General features: G+C 45.4%; 1 protein-coding gene across 2 annotated transcripts in view; it reads right to left on the bottom strand.

The window, feature by feature from the left end:
• Positions 1–16,057, bottom strand: part of kcnh8 (potassium voltage-gated channel, subfamily H (eag-related), member 8) — a 129,853-nt gene that overhangs the window by 38,829 nt on the left and 74,967 nt on the right. For both annotated transcript variants that reach the window (XM_015955810.3, XM_070541460.1), the window contains exons 7-8: positions 13,144–13,348; positions 6,144–6,353 (exon numbers count right to left, since the gene is read on the bottom strand). In XM_015955810.3, coding sequence (XP_015811296.1) covers positions 6,144–6,353; positions 13,144–13,348 — 415 coding nt within the window. The remainder of the gene's footprint in view (positions 1–6,143; positions 6,354–13,143; positions 13,349–16,057) is intronic.

Below are 16,057 nucleotides of genomic sequence, written 5' to 3'. Positions count from 1 at the left end.
TGGTTGTTAAAATTACGCAATTTTGCCGCACGGAGCCGTGCGGACCGCGTGGACGCGTCAAGCATAAACCAACCTTTATGGGTGAGGCGGAAAAATGAAAGGAAGTGCTTTTGCAAAACAAATAAGAGAAAATCCACGGAGTGGCACAGCGTTGCTGAAGCCATCAATGTTGTGAGTTCTTCAGAGAGATCTGTGGCGGATATAAAACAAATGATCAGATCGGGATTCAATCCCCAGGCTCCCAGTTGAGAGTCATGCATGCTAACCAGTCAGCCAAAGGGAGATCTCCCTTGTCCAAGTAACCAGGGCGTATGATCAATCGGGTCATCGTGACAGGATGCTCACACTGTCACAGACGCATAACATTCTGTCTCAATCTGCCCCCTTGCTGACATTCAACATTCCGTATTCTGCGCTTCAGGCTGTGTGTGTGTGTGCGCATGTGTGTGTGTGCATGCGTGCGCGCCTGCGTGTGTGTGTGTGTGCGTGCATGTGTGTGTGTGTGTGTGCATGCGTGCATGTGTGTGTGTGTCTGTGTGTGTGTGTGCATGTGTGTGTGTTTGCTCGCGTGCATGTGTCTGTGTGCATGTGGGGGGTCTTGTTCTGTGTGAAAGAAGCAGTACAAGTGATAATGCTGCAGGATTTCATAACTTTTTCCTTCTCAGCAGCAGCACTGCAGGTGCTCTCCATGTCCAAAATGTGCGTAAGCAAGGTCCTTAGCCAACTTAATGTTGAGCACATTTTTCCACTAAGTCTTCTTTTATAAATCCCAAAGTTTGCGTGGAAAGTTGCTTACGCAACCCCAGGTCTTTAGTTTTCCTAGTTCTTTCCCAACTGTGTTTAGAAGCTGTCCCAGGTCTTTCCCAGTGATATATATATATATATATATATATATATATATATATATATAGGTATCATCTACAAAGAGAATATAGTTCAGTTTATTGGTTATTTTAGTGATGTCATTGATGTAAAATGTAAATAACTTGGGCCCTAATACTGAACACTGAGGAACCCCACAGGACACTAGTTTTGTTGTTGATTATACATTATGTAATTCTGTGTATTGTTTTCTTTCTGTTAGGTAACCTTTAACCACTTATATGTTGATCCTCTTATGCCTTATTTATATCATTTGGTCAGCAGGACATTGTGATCTACAGTGTCAAATGCTTTCTTAAGATCTAAAAAAATTCCTGTTGCATGTTTTTTAATTATTGATTGCTTTAGATATTCCCTCTACCATGTTAATAGTTGCCATTGCTGCAGATCTTTTGATAGAGAACTGGGGTAACAGAGAGACTGGCCTGTAATTGAATCACCTGACTTAAATATTGGTATATTTTCTCTCTCCCTTTCCTTACAATATTTCTCTTCTCCTTTTAAACATAATTTTAATCACTTTTGAAATCTTTTTGTACTTTAATTTTTTTTGTTTTTGTTTTTGTTAAATGCCTCGTGATTTTTATTTTGAGAGGCGCTATATAAAATATTGTCTCCTTCTTCTTCTTCTTCTTCGTGTCTTTCTCTTTAGTAGAAGCCACAATGGTGTTCTGCTGAGCAGTCGTAGCCTCATGGAGGGTTCCATCGGCTTAAACACTGCTGCTAACCACTGAAACTTTCTCCCTCTCCAGATAATAACATTTTACTTTCTTTGGCATGGAATGGGCTACTACTAGTGTACCCCTTGAATTAATTATAGGTTCACTAAGATAAATACAATAAAGTTAATATTTTACTGAATAGAATATTTACTAAGAAACCACAATGCAACCATAGAAACACTACTTGGTATATATGTTGTGTGTGCGTGCGTGTGTGTGTGCGTGCGTGTGTGTGTGTGTGTGTGTGTGTGTGTGTGTGTGTGTGTGTGTGTGTGTGTGTGTGTGTGTGTGTGTGTGTGTGTGTGTGTGTGTGTGTGTGTGTGTGTGTGTGTGTGTGTGCCTGCTCTGTCTTCTCAATCCCCAGTGAGTCGTGGTGGATGGCTGCTTATACTGAGCCAGGATCCTCCGGAGGATTCTTCCTGTTAAAAGGGAGTTTTCCTCTCCACTGTCGCTGCATGCTTGCTTATTATGAGGATTGCTGTAAAGATGCTGACATTAGTCAGTGACTCGATGCAACCTGCTGGGTTCCTTGCATAGGAAACTTGTTACTGACTGGTTTAATAGACTGAACTGTATTGGGATGTTTACTTGGAGAAGTGCCTTGAGACGACTCTTGTTGTGATTTGAACTGAACTGAATTGAATTTGCACAAAATCTCTGTAACACAAAGTAATTTCAGCATTTCTTAACATTTTCAGTGTCCACTGCTATTCTATTACTTCCGCTTGTATTTTATCTTCACAAATAAAAAAAGTCAACATGTTTTGCCATGTTGTGGAGTTGCTAATGCTAGCAGTTGGGTTCTACTAGCCAAGATGTGCTCTGCTTTCTCCTGGCTGCAAAAATTATGTGCCAAGATGGGTGGTCCATAAATGCAAATTGTGTGTGGGGCAGATCTGAGTGGCTTATTCTGTTTCTTTTGTTCAGCAGCAAATGCAGGAAATAGATTTAGAAAACTATTTAAACATTAATCCTGCAGGTGACACTCAGAGATGTGTTGCTCTGCATGAGGAAAATGGCCATACCAGATACTGACTGGTTTTCTGCCCCACCACCCCCATAAAGCAAAACTGTGCACATGTCAGGGTGCCTTTTTATTGTGGGCAGTCTAAGGCACAGCTGTACATTATTCATGCTGCCTAATCAGCCCCTTGATATGCCACACCTGTGAGGTGGGATGGATTATCTTGGTAAAGGTAAAGTACATATATGTGTAAACAGATTTCAGAACAAGATTTGAGAGTCATGGGTCTGTTGTGGATGTAGAAAACATTTCAGATGTTTGAGTTCAGCTCATGAAAAATGAGGGAAAAAACAAAAGTGTAAATTCAACTCAAAATAAAATAAACTGACAAAAACCTAAATCTATATTCCCATTTCCATTGCACCACTGCTCTTCCTTGATGGAAACATGTGAGCCAAACCTGACAGCATCTGATTTAATTGGTGTAATATTTTCTCCTGATCTCATTTAGTCCTCTGTCGCACCACAGCTGTGCAACACAAACACAAATATGGCTCTGGTTGAACCATCTTTCCTTGTTAGGGATTTCGGTTTACAAGTGAATAAAATTTCCTGAATGTACCTAAAGCTCTCATCAACTGGATTTTGACCCTTCTACACTTGCTGGGGCAGCAGTAGCTCAGGTGGTAGAGCGGGTTGCCTCATGATCGGAGGGTCATGGGTTCGATTCCAGCTCCCGCCAGGGGTATCCTGCTGTTGTGTCCTTGGGCAAGACACTTCACCAAACTTGCCTGTGTTGGTGGTGGTCAGAGGGGCCGACGGCACTAAATGGCAGCCTCGCCTCTGTCAAACCGCCCCAGGGCGGCTGTGGCTACAAGTAGCTTACCATCGCTAGCAGTGTGTGAATGTGAGAGTGTGAAAGCGTCTTTGGGTGTCTAGAAAAGTGCTATATAAGTTCAATGCATTATTATTGTTATTATTATTATTATTATTAACAGGAGCGAAACAAATGAGGGAAACGTCCTGCCGTGCTAAGCTCTTAGTGCTCACAAAATAAGTTTAAAGTGGTAAAACTCCAGTCCTGGTCCTCATTGACCACCATCCTGCAGGCTTCGATGTTTCTCTGCTCCAAAAGGTCTGATTTACATCAGTGGTTCTTCATGCAGAACCCAAGAACCTACTGAAGATAATAGTCAACTGGAGGGTTGAGAACCTTTAATTATTTTCCTATTTGCAATGATGGTATTTTTCCTTTCATGTGTGTTTTATTTTAATGAGCTTTACGTTTACACTTTTTATAAACAGCTGTTGCCAAGCAATTTCCTTCTTGGGGAATAATGAGATATGTTAGAACTGAATTACGTATTACTTTTTAGTGAACATTTAAGTATTCTCTGTTACAATAGGAACAAATACGCACGTCCAAAATGTCCTCATGGCTACACTAAACGACAGTTTAACCCTTTACCATCTACACCCAAATAAAAAAGGAAAACAAATATTTTTGTAACTTTGTTCTAGGGAAACAATGGTTGTACAGTACTACAATGCAAAATTATTAATAGTAAAATTATGATAACAATAATCTAATGTCATATAGATCACCTTCTCATTTAAACATTGTAAAATATTTAGGATCTTAGAATTTAAAACCACTTTTTCTTTGTTGTTGTTGAATATATGCAGCTTGGGGTGTCTGAAGCCAGACCACACGGAAGTCACACAAGACTGCCCATGTCCCACTGAGTACTCTAAATGTGGCACACTCTACGGTGCAAGATTACCGTAAGCCGAACTGCACAACATCTCATGCAGCAGGACACGTTACATCACGAGCACGACCCCCCCTCAAAAGCATTCGTAAAAGCAGACAGCTGGACATTCATCCTTCTCATCCTCCTTTATACATAAAATACAGAGAAGCAACAACCTATCTGTCACAGATAAAGGTATATTTTCATTGGTCGATTGCAGACGGGAAGTCTTCAAGCAGTGCTTGCAGACGGTTAGAGGCTGTCTTTGGTCGTGAGATGACTCACTAAGTTGTCACAGAGCCGGTCACACGGGATGCCTCAGACTTGCAAATCACCCTCACGTTTACCGTTTTTTGACAAGATTTCGTTCATGACGAGGGATTTGCCTAGGACAGCCAAAAATCGCACGGTGTGGTCTGGGCATAATGCAGCCTGGGCCATGTCTGACCTGCTTTCCTGTGTAAATTGGTCATGTTGTAAATGCTTCTGAGAAACTGATTGTTCTAAGAAAAGCTGGTGTAACACGCCATGTGCATAGACACACCCACTTGCATTTGCATGTCTCCACCCACTTCAGTAATGTTGGTCTCAGTAATGCACTGCTACAGCCTCCATAGAGTTTCTAACCACAGGCAGCGCCATAGAGCCATCAGGGTCCACTGGCCAATCAGCACACAGTTCACTTCATATTCATGTGCTGGTTGAGTGGGTGGGACAAACCAGTCTTTTGATGGTAGGGGTTTAAAATGTGGTTTAATTTACCCATTTATCTGGGTTGCTGTGACCCCTTTAATGCACGTCTCAGTAGAGACAAAAGGATTTTGTTTCTGCTGGAAGATCAGAATTGATAAAAGCAACTTGTAATTATATCATTTCAGTTTATTGCTTTTTAAAAAAATCCTATTTTAATGATCAGTGCTGATGAAATCATATTTTATATTATTGTATACATGATAATTCCGTTATAGCATCTAAAGCATTTTGGAAATAAAAACTGACATCTTCTGAGGAAAAGCTGCAGACACAAACTACAGTTAGGTGTGAAAAGTGGTCATTATAATTATATAGAAATACTTAGTAATTTCTTTCAGTATTTGTTTGTACTTTGTGACACTTTCCAGAAAAAAATGTAAAAGTTTTCATGTAAAAGGAAATAGATTTTCTTTTAATCTTTCACGGTCTGGCCCTATAGGTAAGAGTGCTTCCATACTCAAAGTAAGCAATATATTCTTTATAGCAATAGTTTTAAGAAATATTTGTGCTGAATGCTGGGGTAAGGAGGTAATGGTTCATTTGGAAATCAAAGTAAAAACAGTCATTTAGAACTTATTGTCATTTAGAAATTAGCCCTGAAATTTGAAAGAAAAAGCTTTTTTTAAATAGAGACAAGAATTTTTATCCGTTCCCTGAACCAGGTTCGTTAAACTTATTCTCTGCAGTAAAATTAAGCATGCATTGCATCCTGCCTCATAAGGGGTGTGAGAGAGAATGCAAGTGTGGCTGCCTCTGCTGTTGCCCTGGGGCAACAGGAGACATTTAGCATTTAGCTGAACTAGAACGGGATTGTCCATAGAGAAAACCCCGTCTTCCCCTCGAAATCACAAACCTAAAATATAAGGCATAAACTGATCAGACTACTCAGTAAAGGTCTGTCACTGCATTCTAATGAGACATGTAAAGGGCAACAGTACGAAATATATTAACGCAGCAGTTACATTTTATCAAAGCTAAATTAATCAAGAGCTATTCATCATAACTCTTCAAGATGGAGTCACAGTGAATGTTTTTGCATGTACGCTTGGTATGTTGTGTTTTTTGTACCTCCTATGAGCATGATGCACACCGAGAAGATCTTCTCAGCATCGGTGTTGGCGGACACATTGCCAAAGCCCACGCTGGTGAGGCTGCTAAGGGTGAAGTAGAGTGAAGCGATGTAGACGCTGCGTATGGATGGACCACTCCCAGTTGCGTTAATGTCTCCCATTGCATAATACGGCGACTCCAGACGCTTCCCCAACTCGTGGAGCCATCCTGTTACAGAAATATCAATAATGAACGTTTATGATGCAGGAGCAGGAATTTAAACAGAGTCACCTAATTATGTTCATTGTTTTCTTTCTTCATTTGAACATTGTCTGGATTTTCTTTTGCCTCCACATGTTTAAACTGTCAACTACATCCTTACTATGAATTATAAATAGTAAAAGTGCTGGTACTGGTGTGGGGCAATCCCACTGTGAACTGGGAAAGACAACTGGATCAGAGAGGACAATGAGATCAGAATGGACAATCGACAACCCGGGAATCCCTCCCATCAGACAGTGGTGGGTGGGGCCAACATGGCAGATCTGACATTTAGCTGGGTTGGCCACGCCCACGGGGTAAACAGCTGATGACGGTGCCTCACACCAGCATCTGGGGAGACTACAGCTGACAGTTGAAACATGTTAAGGTAACAAATAGTTGAAAAAGGGACTCACAACATCTATTGACTCATTGATTTTAAAACTCATTGGTTTGTAAACTTTATTACTCGGATTAATCTATCTCGGATGAAGCTAAATGTGAGTGAAGATCAACTCAGAAGTGTAGTTTAGTCTCCTGCGATTGGAACCGTTTATCTGACATCCAGAACAATAGATTTAACTCTGGAAACAGAACAGATGTTTGAGAACCAGAGCTTATCCGGGGTCAGTACAGCATGGAGACGCAGCCGATCCCATGAGACTTTCTTGCTGACACTGATGAATGGTAATTGGAAGGAAACACCTCATACCTGCTCGACTTTAACACTCACTTCAGCATCAGAGAAAAATAATTAGGACATAACACGTTAATCCTGCCTCAAGCCTGGGCCTGCTATTTTATGACACTGAGCAGCAGTAATTGGTGAAGAGGCATCTCCAAATACTGCTCTGCAATCAGTGATGAGGATGCAGGAATGAGGTAATTACAAATATTGCAGCACATAAATAGTGAGAGTACATGAGCACAGTGGGCCTCAGTATGTGGCTGACCCTAGAGGCTGGGGGTAAAGCCATGAGGATCTGTTATTAATAACAGCTTAGAAATTCTCAGTGTACAGAACCTATTGCTCTCACACTTTTTGATGAAATTACACATCACTTCTGTCAGAAGGAGCTTCAAATCCTACTCCCGACAGAATTTCAAATAGTCCAGAGGGAAGCAGGGAACATTCAGTGAGAGAGGGCCATGTTCAGTGCTTCAATTGTTGAGGCGGCTGAACGCAACTGCGGCCGCAGGGTTGTCGGTGCCTGTCATGGTGGCAACCCCTGAACCCGCTGGTGGACACCAGCGGTTAAGGATTCTGTCAAGCTGAAGAAGGAGTCCCATTTGGTCTTTTTGTCCTGTGGGACTCCAGAGGTAGCTGATGGATGCCGGCAGTCCAAGCAGAATGTGGCTTGGGTGGTCTCGGAGGAAAAAACCCGGGCATGGGAGGAGTTCTGTGAGGCCATGGTACAAGACTTACATATGGTTTCGAAGAGATTCTGGTCCACTATTCGGCGTCTCAGGAGGGGAAAGCAGTGCACTACCAACACTGTTTACAGTGGTGACGGTGTGCTGCTGACCTCTACTCGGGACATTGGGGATCGGTGGGCGGAATGCTTCGAAGACCTCCTCAATCCCACCGGCACATCTTCCAGTGAGGAAGCAGAGTCTGGGGACTTTGGGTTACCCCCAAATTCCACTACCTCCGTTCCGCTCCGCTCCGGTCCGCCCCCGCCTTCCGCAGCCGCTCGCTTCCGAACTCAATTTTTACTGCTACCCGCTCTACAACGGCTCCGCTCCGGTGCGGAGACCTGAGGTGGGCAAACAAGCATGCACGGGATTTTCGAGATCTTGCGATACAGTCCGAGCAATAAACACGGAAGTTAGATCCAAACACCCGTTGTGCGGGAGAAGCATCGGCATGAACTGTTTAATCTGCCCATCATTTGTGTTGAGAGATCAGCAGTGTTTGGATCAACAAAGTGAGACTACTTTGATAGTAGAAACTGTATTTATGGCTTACTTTTGTGCATTTAAACTTCAGCCGCCATTGATAGTTGTTAAAAGTTGTTAAACCTGTGCATATGAAACAAAGAACAGATTTTGTTTATCGATTTATTGTGAAAAACGGAAGTTGTGCTTGCTCCTTTTCCTGTTGGGCAGTTGTGATTTCTGTCCATTTACTGCGGAGGTGCTCCGGCGTCCGGCGAAAATAGGATTGATTCTATTTTTGCCGGACGCCGGAACAGAGGGCGGCGCACGGCGCCGCACTGCCGGAGCACGGCCGCAGTAGTGGAATTGCTCTGATTGACTACAACGGGACCGATTTTGCTCCGGCGTTTGTGTCGGAGTGGAGCGGAGCGGAGGTAGTGGAATTTGGGGGTTAGACTCTACACTCTCTGGGGCAGAGGTCACTGAGGTGGTCAAAAATGTTCTTAGTGGCAAGGCTCCGGGAGGGGATGAGATCAGCCCGGAGTTCCTTAAGGTTCTGGATGTTTTGTGGCTATGTTGGCTGACGGAGCTCTGCAATATCGCGTGAACATCAGGGGCAGTCCCACTGAATTGGCAGACTGGGGTGGTGGTCCCCCTATTTAAAAAGGGGGATCACAGAGTGAGTTCCAACTGCAGTAGGATCACACAACTGAGACTCCCTGGTAAGGTCTATTCTGAGGGTCCATCGGATTGTTGAATCTCAGATTCAGGAGGAACATTTAATTTTCGTCCTGGCCTTAGGGGGATCTTGGAGGTTTCGTGGGAGTTTGCCCAAATAATCTACATGTACTTTGTGGATTTGGAGAAGGCATTCGACCGCATCCCCCGGGGGGCCCTGTGGGGGTACTCCAAGAGTATAGGGTACCAGGCCCTCTGATATGGGCTGTTAGGTCCCTGTATGACCGGTGTCAGAGCTTGGTCTGTATTGCTGGCAGTAAGTCGACCTTGTATCCGGTGAGAGTTGGACTCTGCCAAGGCTGCCCGTTGTCACCGATTCTGTTCATAACCTTTATGGACAGGAGTTCTAGGTGCAGCCAAAGTGTTGAGGGCATCTGTTTTGATGGCCTAAGGATCAGGTCTCTGCTTTTTGCAGATGATGTGGTCCTGTTGGCTTCATTGGACAGTGAACTCCAGCTTTCGCTGGAGCGGTTCGCAGCCGAGTACAACGCGGCTGGGATGAGAATCAGCTGCTCTAAATCTGAGACCATGGTCTTGAATCATAACAGGGTAGAATGCCTTCTTCAGGTCAGGGACGACGTCCTGCCTCAAGTGGAGGAGTTTAAGTATCTGGGGGTCTTGTTCACGAGTGGGTGACAAATGGAGCATGAGATTGATAGGCAGATTGGTGCTGCGTCTGCAGTGATGTGAGCGTTGTACCAATCTGTCGTGGTGAAAAGAGAGCTGAGCCGGAAGGCAAAGCTCTCGATTTACTGGTCGATCTATGTTCCTACCCTCATCTATGGTCACAAGCTTTGGGTAATGACCGAAAGAACGAGATCGCGAATACAAGCGACCAAAGTTTGTTTTCTCCGCAGGGTGTCTGGGCTCTCCCTTAGAGAAGAAGCTCGGTCATCCGGGAGGGGCTCGGAGTAGACCCGTTGTTCCTCCACATCAAGAGGAGCCAGTTGAAGTGGCATCTGGTTAGGATGCCTCCTGGACACCTCCCTGGTGATGTTTTCTGGGCATGTCAAACTGGGAGGAGACCTAAAGGAAGACCCAGGACACGCTGGAGGGACTATGTCTCTTGGCTGGCCAGGGAACGCCTTGGGATTCTCCCGGAAGAGCTGGCTGAAGTAGCTGAGGAGAGGTAAGTCTGGGCATCCCAGCTTAGTAAGTAGTAAGTAAGTAAAGTTTATTTATATAGCGCCTTTCACAGATATAAATCACAAAGCGCTGTACACCATGAGTAAAATCAGGGCAAATAACTCAAACCAATAAAAACATCATAAAAACAATAGCAGTGACAACAATAGTAACCAAAATCAGGAGTAAAAACAAAGTCAAGGTGTGAACAAGAACAAAGCCATCTTTTAGAATATTTAGCGGGGAAAAGCCTGGATGAAAAGGTGAGTTTTAAGATGTGTTTTGAAGACCTCTACAGATTTCAAGAGACGGAGATTTGAAGGCAGACTGTTCCAAAGTCTGGGGGCAATAGACTGAAAGGCTCTGTCCCCTTTGGTTTTTAGTCTGGTTCGAGGAACAGCCAGGAGGTTTTCAGATGTGGATCTAAGGTTCCGAGAGGTGGTGTGTGGGGATAAAAGCTCAGATAGGTAGCTTGGAGCCTGGTTGTTAAGAGCTCTATAGGTCAGCACTAAAACTTTAAACTGTATTCTATATTCTACCGGGAGCCAGTGGAGGGACTGTAAAACTGGGGTGATGTGAGCTCGTCTGCTGGATTTGGTTAGGAGTCTGGCTGCTGCATTTTGGATGGCTTGAAGGCATGAGAGGGCGGTTTTCCTGAGACCAGTAAAAAGAGCATTACAATAGTTTAAGTGTGATGACACAAAGACATGGATGATTTTTTCCAGATCTGCAGTAGAAACCAGTTTACGGACTTTTGAAATGTTTCTCAGTTGGAAGAAACAAGAGCGGGAGATGGTTTTGACGTGTGAGTCTAAACTTAAAGCTGGATCAAAATTAACTCCCAGGTTTCTAATGTTGGCCTTGGCTGATGGGCAAAAGGAGGCAATTTCCTGCTCGATTTTTGGTTGAAGTTCAGGGGGTGCAGAGATCAGGGTCTCTGTCTTGTTGGCATTGAGAACAAGAAAGTTGCTGGACAGCCAGTTACTGATCACTGATCTGGGTCAGGCAGAGTACAAGTGTGGCCAGCCTGTCCAACTGGTGTGGCATGAAGGACATATAGAGCTGAATATCATCAGCGTAGATGTGGTAGGAGATGTCTGGGAAAGATTGAATGATGCCAGCTAGAGGAAGAATATAGAATGCGAATAGTAGAGGCCCTAGAACTGAACATTGTGGAACCCCGCATGTTAGAGAGGCAGTGTCTGAAGAGAAGGTTTCTGACTTCACTGTGAATGTTCTGTTGATGAGATAAGAAGAGAGCCAGTCTAGAGCAGAACCTGAAATCCCAGCCAGGGCCTATAACCTGTTTAGTAGAACGTTGTGGTCTACAGTGTCAAAAGCTGCACTGAGGTCAAGCAGGACCATGACAAAGCATTTCCCAGCATCAGCAGCCATCAGGAGGTCATTATGCACCCTTACTAGAGCAGTCTCGGTTGAGTGCTGCTTCAGAAAGCCAGATTGGAAGGGGTCAGAGATCTTTGACTTAGAAAACCAGGATCTGAGTCGGGTTTCCACAACCTTCTCAAGTACTTTACTGATGACAGGTAGTTTAGAAATGGGCCTAAAGTTACTGGTGGAGCTGGCGACAAGGTTGGGTTTCTTTAAGAGAGGAGTCACTACTGCATTTTTAAAGTAAGATGGAACACAGCCTTGGCTCAGTGAGCTGTTGATCATAGTCAACAGAGATGGACTGATGGAGGCAAGGGACCCGACTAAGACAGAGGGAGGTAAGATGTCTGATGAGCATGATGAGAGCTTCATCTGACTGATTATTGAGGCTAAGTCATTTAGTGTAATTGGGGAGAAGGAGGGGAAAGACTCGGAGCACTGGGGGGCCTCCCCTCCTGGGGGGGGGGGGGGGGGTTGTGTGCTGGTGGAATGCTGGATCTCAGATTCAGCACCTTGTTGGCAAAAAAGTGGAGAAAGGTGTTACAATCATCAGCTGAAGATAGCTAAGCCTGGTGCAGAGGAGAAGAAACGATGCTGGGGATGATATCAAACAAAACCTTAGGATTATTCTTATTTTGACATATGAGGTTGCTGAAGAAAGAAGACCTGGCATTTTCTACAGCTTTGTTGTATGACTCTAGAAGTTCTTTAAAATATTCGCAATGAACAACCAAACCTGTCCTCTTCCACCGTCGTTCCGCTTTTCTATAGGAGCGTCTAAGATCAAGAATCTGGCTGTTCAGCCAGGGTGAACTGGAGGCACTGGAACTGCGGCTGGTTTTGTAAGGGGCGACCTGATCTAGAATTTTGAGGCAGTGATCATTAAAGGCTAAAAGACTAAAGACTTAAAGCTTAGGCTGCTGGCCTCTGCGATCCGACTCCAGATAAGCAACTGAAAATGGATGGATGGACAATTAAACTGATGAAAATTGTTATACTAATAAAAGACACCACACCAGCTTAAAAGAGACAATGTCAATGGTGATTGCGATGATGATTGATGATTAAATTGATCCTAGAGCTAAATTTTGCTTCTTAAAAATGAAGCCAAAGTTTATTCTTCTACAGGTAACATGCTATTGGTTCAAAACCTTCTACAGAACCACAATCTGAATGAGAACAGATGAACATCAAATCAAGTAACGAGTAAACTAGTGCCTCAAACATCAGTATGAATCTTCTACAGTTAGTCACCCTACTTGACAATTTTCATATTAACATAAATTGTATTTTTATCTTTTTTGGTCACTTGAATATGAAAATTATATATATATATATTGATTACTTGTAAAGGAAATGATTTATATTAAAGCATTTTCAAATTGGATGCAAGTAAAGTGATTCATTTTTTTGTCTTTGGTCCCGGACGTTATTTCACTTCCTGTTTGATTAACTGAAACACAAATGAAATTCTAGTTAAAACTAGGGCAACAATCACTCATGTTAGAACACCAACCTGCTGTAGTAAAAGTGCAGAACCTTACAAAAAAATACTAGACCTCAGTCTTGATCTTGGTCTTGTAGGTATTTTTAGATTTGGAGTGACAGTAGGTCTAAGTTTTCTCACCAATATCCCAGTTGTAAGCATTGGACTCCATCTCCATCTTCCCAATAATGTACCAGATGCAGGCCATCCAATGAGCCAGGAGGGCAAACATGGACATGAGCAGAGTCAGAACCACGGTGCTGTGCTGTGAGTAGCGGTCCATCTTCTGCAGGAGCCTCAGTAAACGAAGCAGACGCACCGTCTTCAACAGGTGCACCACAGATGCCTGGGAACCGACACATGACAGTTAACTTTTACATGCATTTGTAAAAGTATCCACATCAAGCCTTACAATCACGTACTCAAACACGTTATAATATCTTTTATGTAGACCCATCCATCCATTTTCATCCGCTTATCCGGAGTCGGGTCGCGGGGGCAGTAGCCTAAGGCGAGAGGCCCAGACTTCCCTCTCCCCAGCCACTTGGGCTAGCTCCTCCGGGGGAATCCCAAGGCGTTCCCTGGCCAGGTGAGAGACATAGTCCCTCCACCGTGTCCTGGGTTTATCTTTAGGTCTCCTCCCGGTTGGACGTGCCCGGAAAACCTCACCAGGGAGGAATCCAGGAGGCATCCTGACCAGATGTCGGAGCCACCTCAACTGGCTCCTCTCGATGTGGAGGAGCAGCGGGTCTACTCCGAGCCCCTCCCGAATGCCGAGCTTCTCACCCTATCTCTAAGGGGAGGCCAACCACTATTCGAAGAAAACTCATTTTGGCCTCTTGTAGCCGCGATCTCGTTCTTTCGGTCACTACCCAAAGCTCATGACCATAGGTGAGGCTAGGAACATAGATCAACCGGTAAATCGAGAGCTTCGCCTTCTGACTCAGCTCTCTCTTCACCACGACAGACTGGTACAAAGCCTGGACCACTGCAGACGCAGCACCAATCCGCCTATCGATCTCACGCTCCAGTTTTCCCTCACTCGTGAACAAGACCCCAAGATACTTAAACTCCTCCACTTGGGGCAGGACCTCATCCCTGACCCGGAGAAGGCATTCTACCCTTTTCCGAATCAAGACCATGCTCAAATTTAGAGGAGCTGATTCTCATCCCAGCTGCTTCACACTTGTCTGTGAACCGCTCCAGCGAAAGCTGAAGATCACGTTCTGATGAAGCCAACAGGACCACATCATCTGCAAAAAGCAGAGACCTGATCCTCAGACCACCAAAACGGATGCCCTCCACACCTTAGCTGCACCTAGAAATCCTGTCAATAAAGGTTATGAACAGAATCGGTGACAAAGGGCAGCCTTGATGGAGTCCAACTCTCACTGGGAATGAGCCCGACTTACTGCCAGCAATGCAGACCAAGCTCTGACACCGGTCAGACAGGGAACTAACAGCCCGTATCAGAGGGCCTGGTACCCCATACTCCCGGAGTACCCCCCACAGGGCCCCCCAAAGGACGCGGTCAAACGCCTTCTCCAAATCCACAAAAGACATGTAGACTGGTTGGGCAAATTCCCACGCACCCTGCAGGATCTCCCTAAGGGTATAGAGCTGGTCCAGTGTTCCACAGCCAGGACAAAAACCACATTGCTCCTCCTGAATCTGAGGTTCAACAATCCGATGGACCCTCCTCTCCAGAACCCCTGAAAAGTCCTTACCAGGAAAGGCTACGGAGTGTGATCCCCCCGTAGCTGGAACACACCCTGCGGTCCCCCTTTTAAATAAGGGGACCACCACCCCGGTCTGCCAGTCCAGTGGGACTGCCCCCGATGTCCACGCAATATTGCAGAGCCGTGTCAGCCAACCCAGCCCCACAACATCCAGAGACTTAAGGAACTCCGGGCGGACCTCATCCACCCCTGGAGCCTTGACACAGAGGAGCTTTTTAACAACCTTAATGACCTCAGCACCAGCGATCTGAGAGGCCAACCCAAAGTCCCCAGACTCTGCTTCCTCACTGGAAGATGTGTTGGTGGGATTGAAGAGGTCATCGAAGTATTCTGCCCACCGATCCACAACGTCCTGAGTAGAGGTCGGCAGCAACACCGTCCCCACTATAGATAGTGCTGGTAGCGCACTGCCCCCCCCCCCCCCCCCAACCGACCCTCAGGCACCGGATGTTGGACCAGAATTTCCTCGAAGCCGTACGGAAGTCTTGCTCCTTGGTCTCACCGAACTCCTCCCATGCCTGGGTTTTTGCCTTGGCGACCACCCGAGTCGCGTTCCGCTTGGACTGCTGGTACCTGTCAGCTGCCTCTGGAGTCCCACAGGCCAAAAAGACCTGATAGGGCTCTTTCTTCAGCTTGACAGCGTCCCTAACTGCCGTGTCCACCAGCGGGTTTAGGGGTTGCCACCACGACAGGCACTGACAATCCTGCGACCACAGCTCCAGTCAGACGCCTCAACAGGGTCCATTCAGACTCAATGTCCCCCGCCTCACCCAGAACATTTTGGAAGCTCTGTCGGAGGTGGGAATTTAAGCTCCTTCTGACAGCAGATTCTGCCAGACATTCCCAGCAGACCCTCGCGATACGTTTGGGCCTGCCTGGTCTGACCGGTGTCCTCCCCCACCATCTGAGCCAACTCACCACCAGGTAGTGGTCAGTTGACAACTCCACCCCTCTCTTCACCCGAGTGTCCAAGACATGTGGCCGCAGGTCAGACGAAACAACAAAGTCGATCATCTAGCTGCAGCCTACGATATCCTGGTGCCAAGAGCACATATGGACACCTTTATGTCTGAACATGGTGTTCATTATGGACAATCCATGACTGGCACAGAAGTCCAATAACAAAACACCATTCGAATTCTGATCGGGGGGACGTTCCTCCCAACCACACCTCTCCAGGTCTCACTTTTGTTGCCCACGTGAGCGTTAAAGTCCCCCAGCAGAACGAGGGAGTCACCGGAAGGAGCTCTTTCCAGCACCCACCCCTTCCAAGGTCTCCAAAAAGGGTGGGTAGTCTGAACTGTAGTTTGGTGCAT

This window comes from Nothobranchius furzeri, chromosome 11, assembly GCF_043380555.1.
Source record: "Nothobranchius furzeri strain GRZ-AD chromosome 11, NfurGRZ-RIMD1, whole genome shotgun sequence".
NCBI classification, from domain to species: domain Eukaryota; kingdom Metazoa; phylum Chordata; class Actinopteri; order Cyprinodontiformes; family Nothobranchiidae; genus Nothobranchius; species Nothobranchius furzeri.
This window is presented reverse-complemented; position numbering and strand designations above follow the sequence as displayed.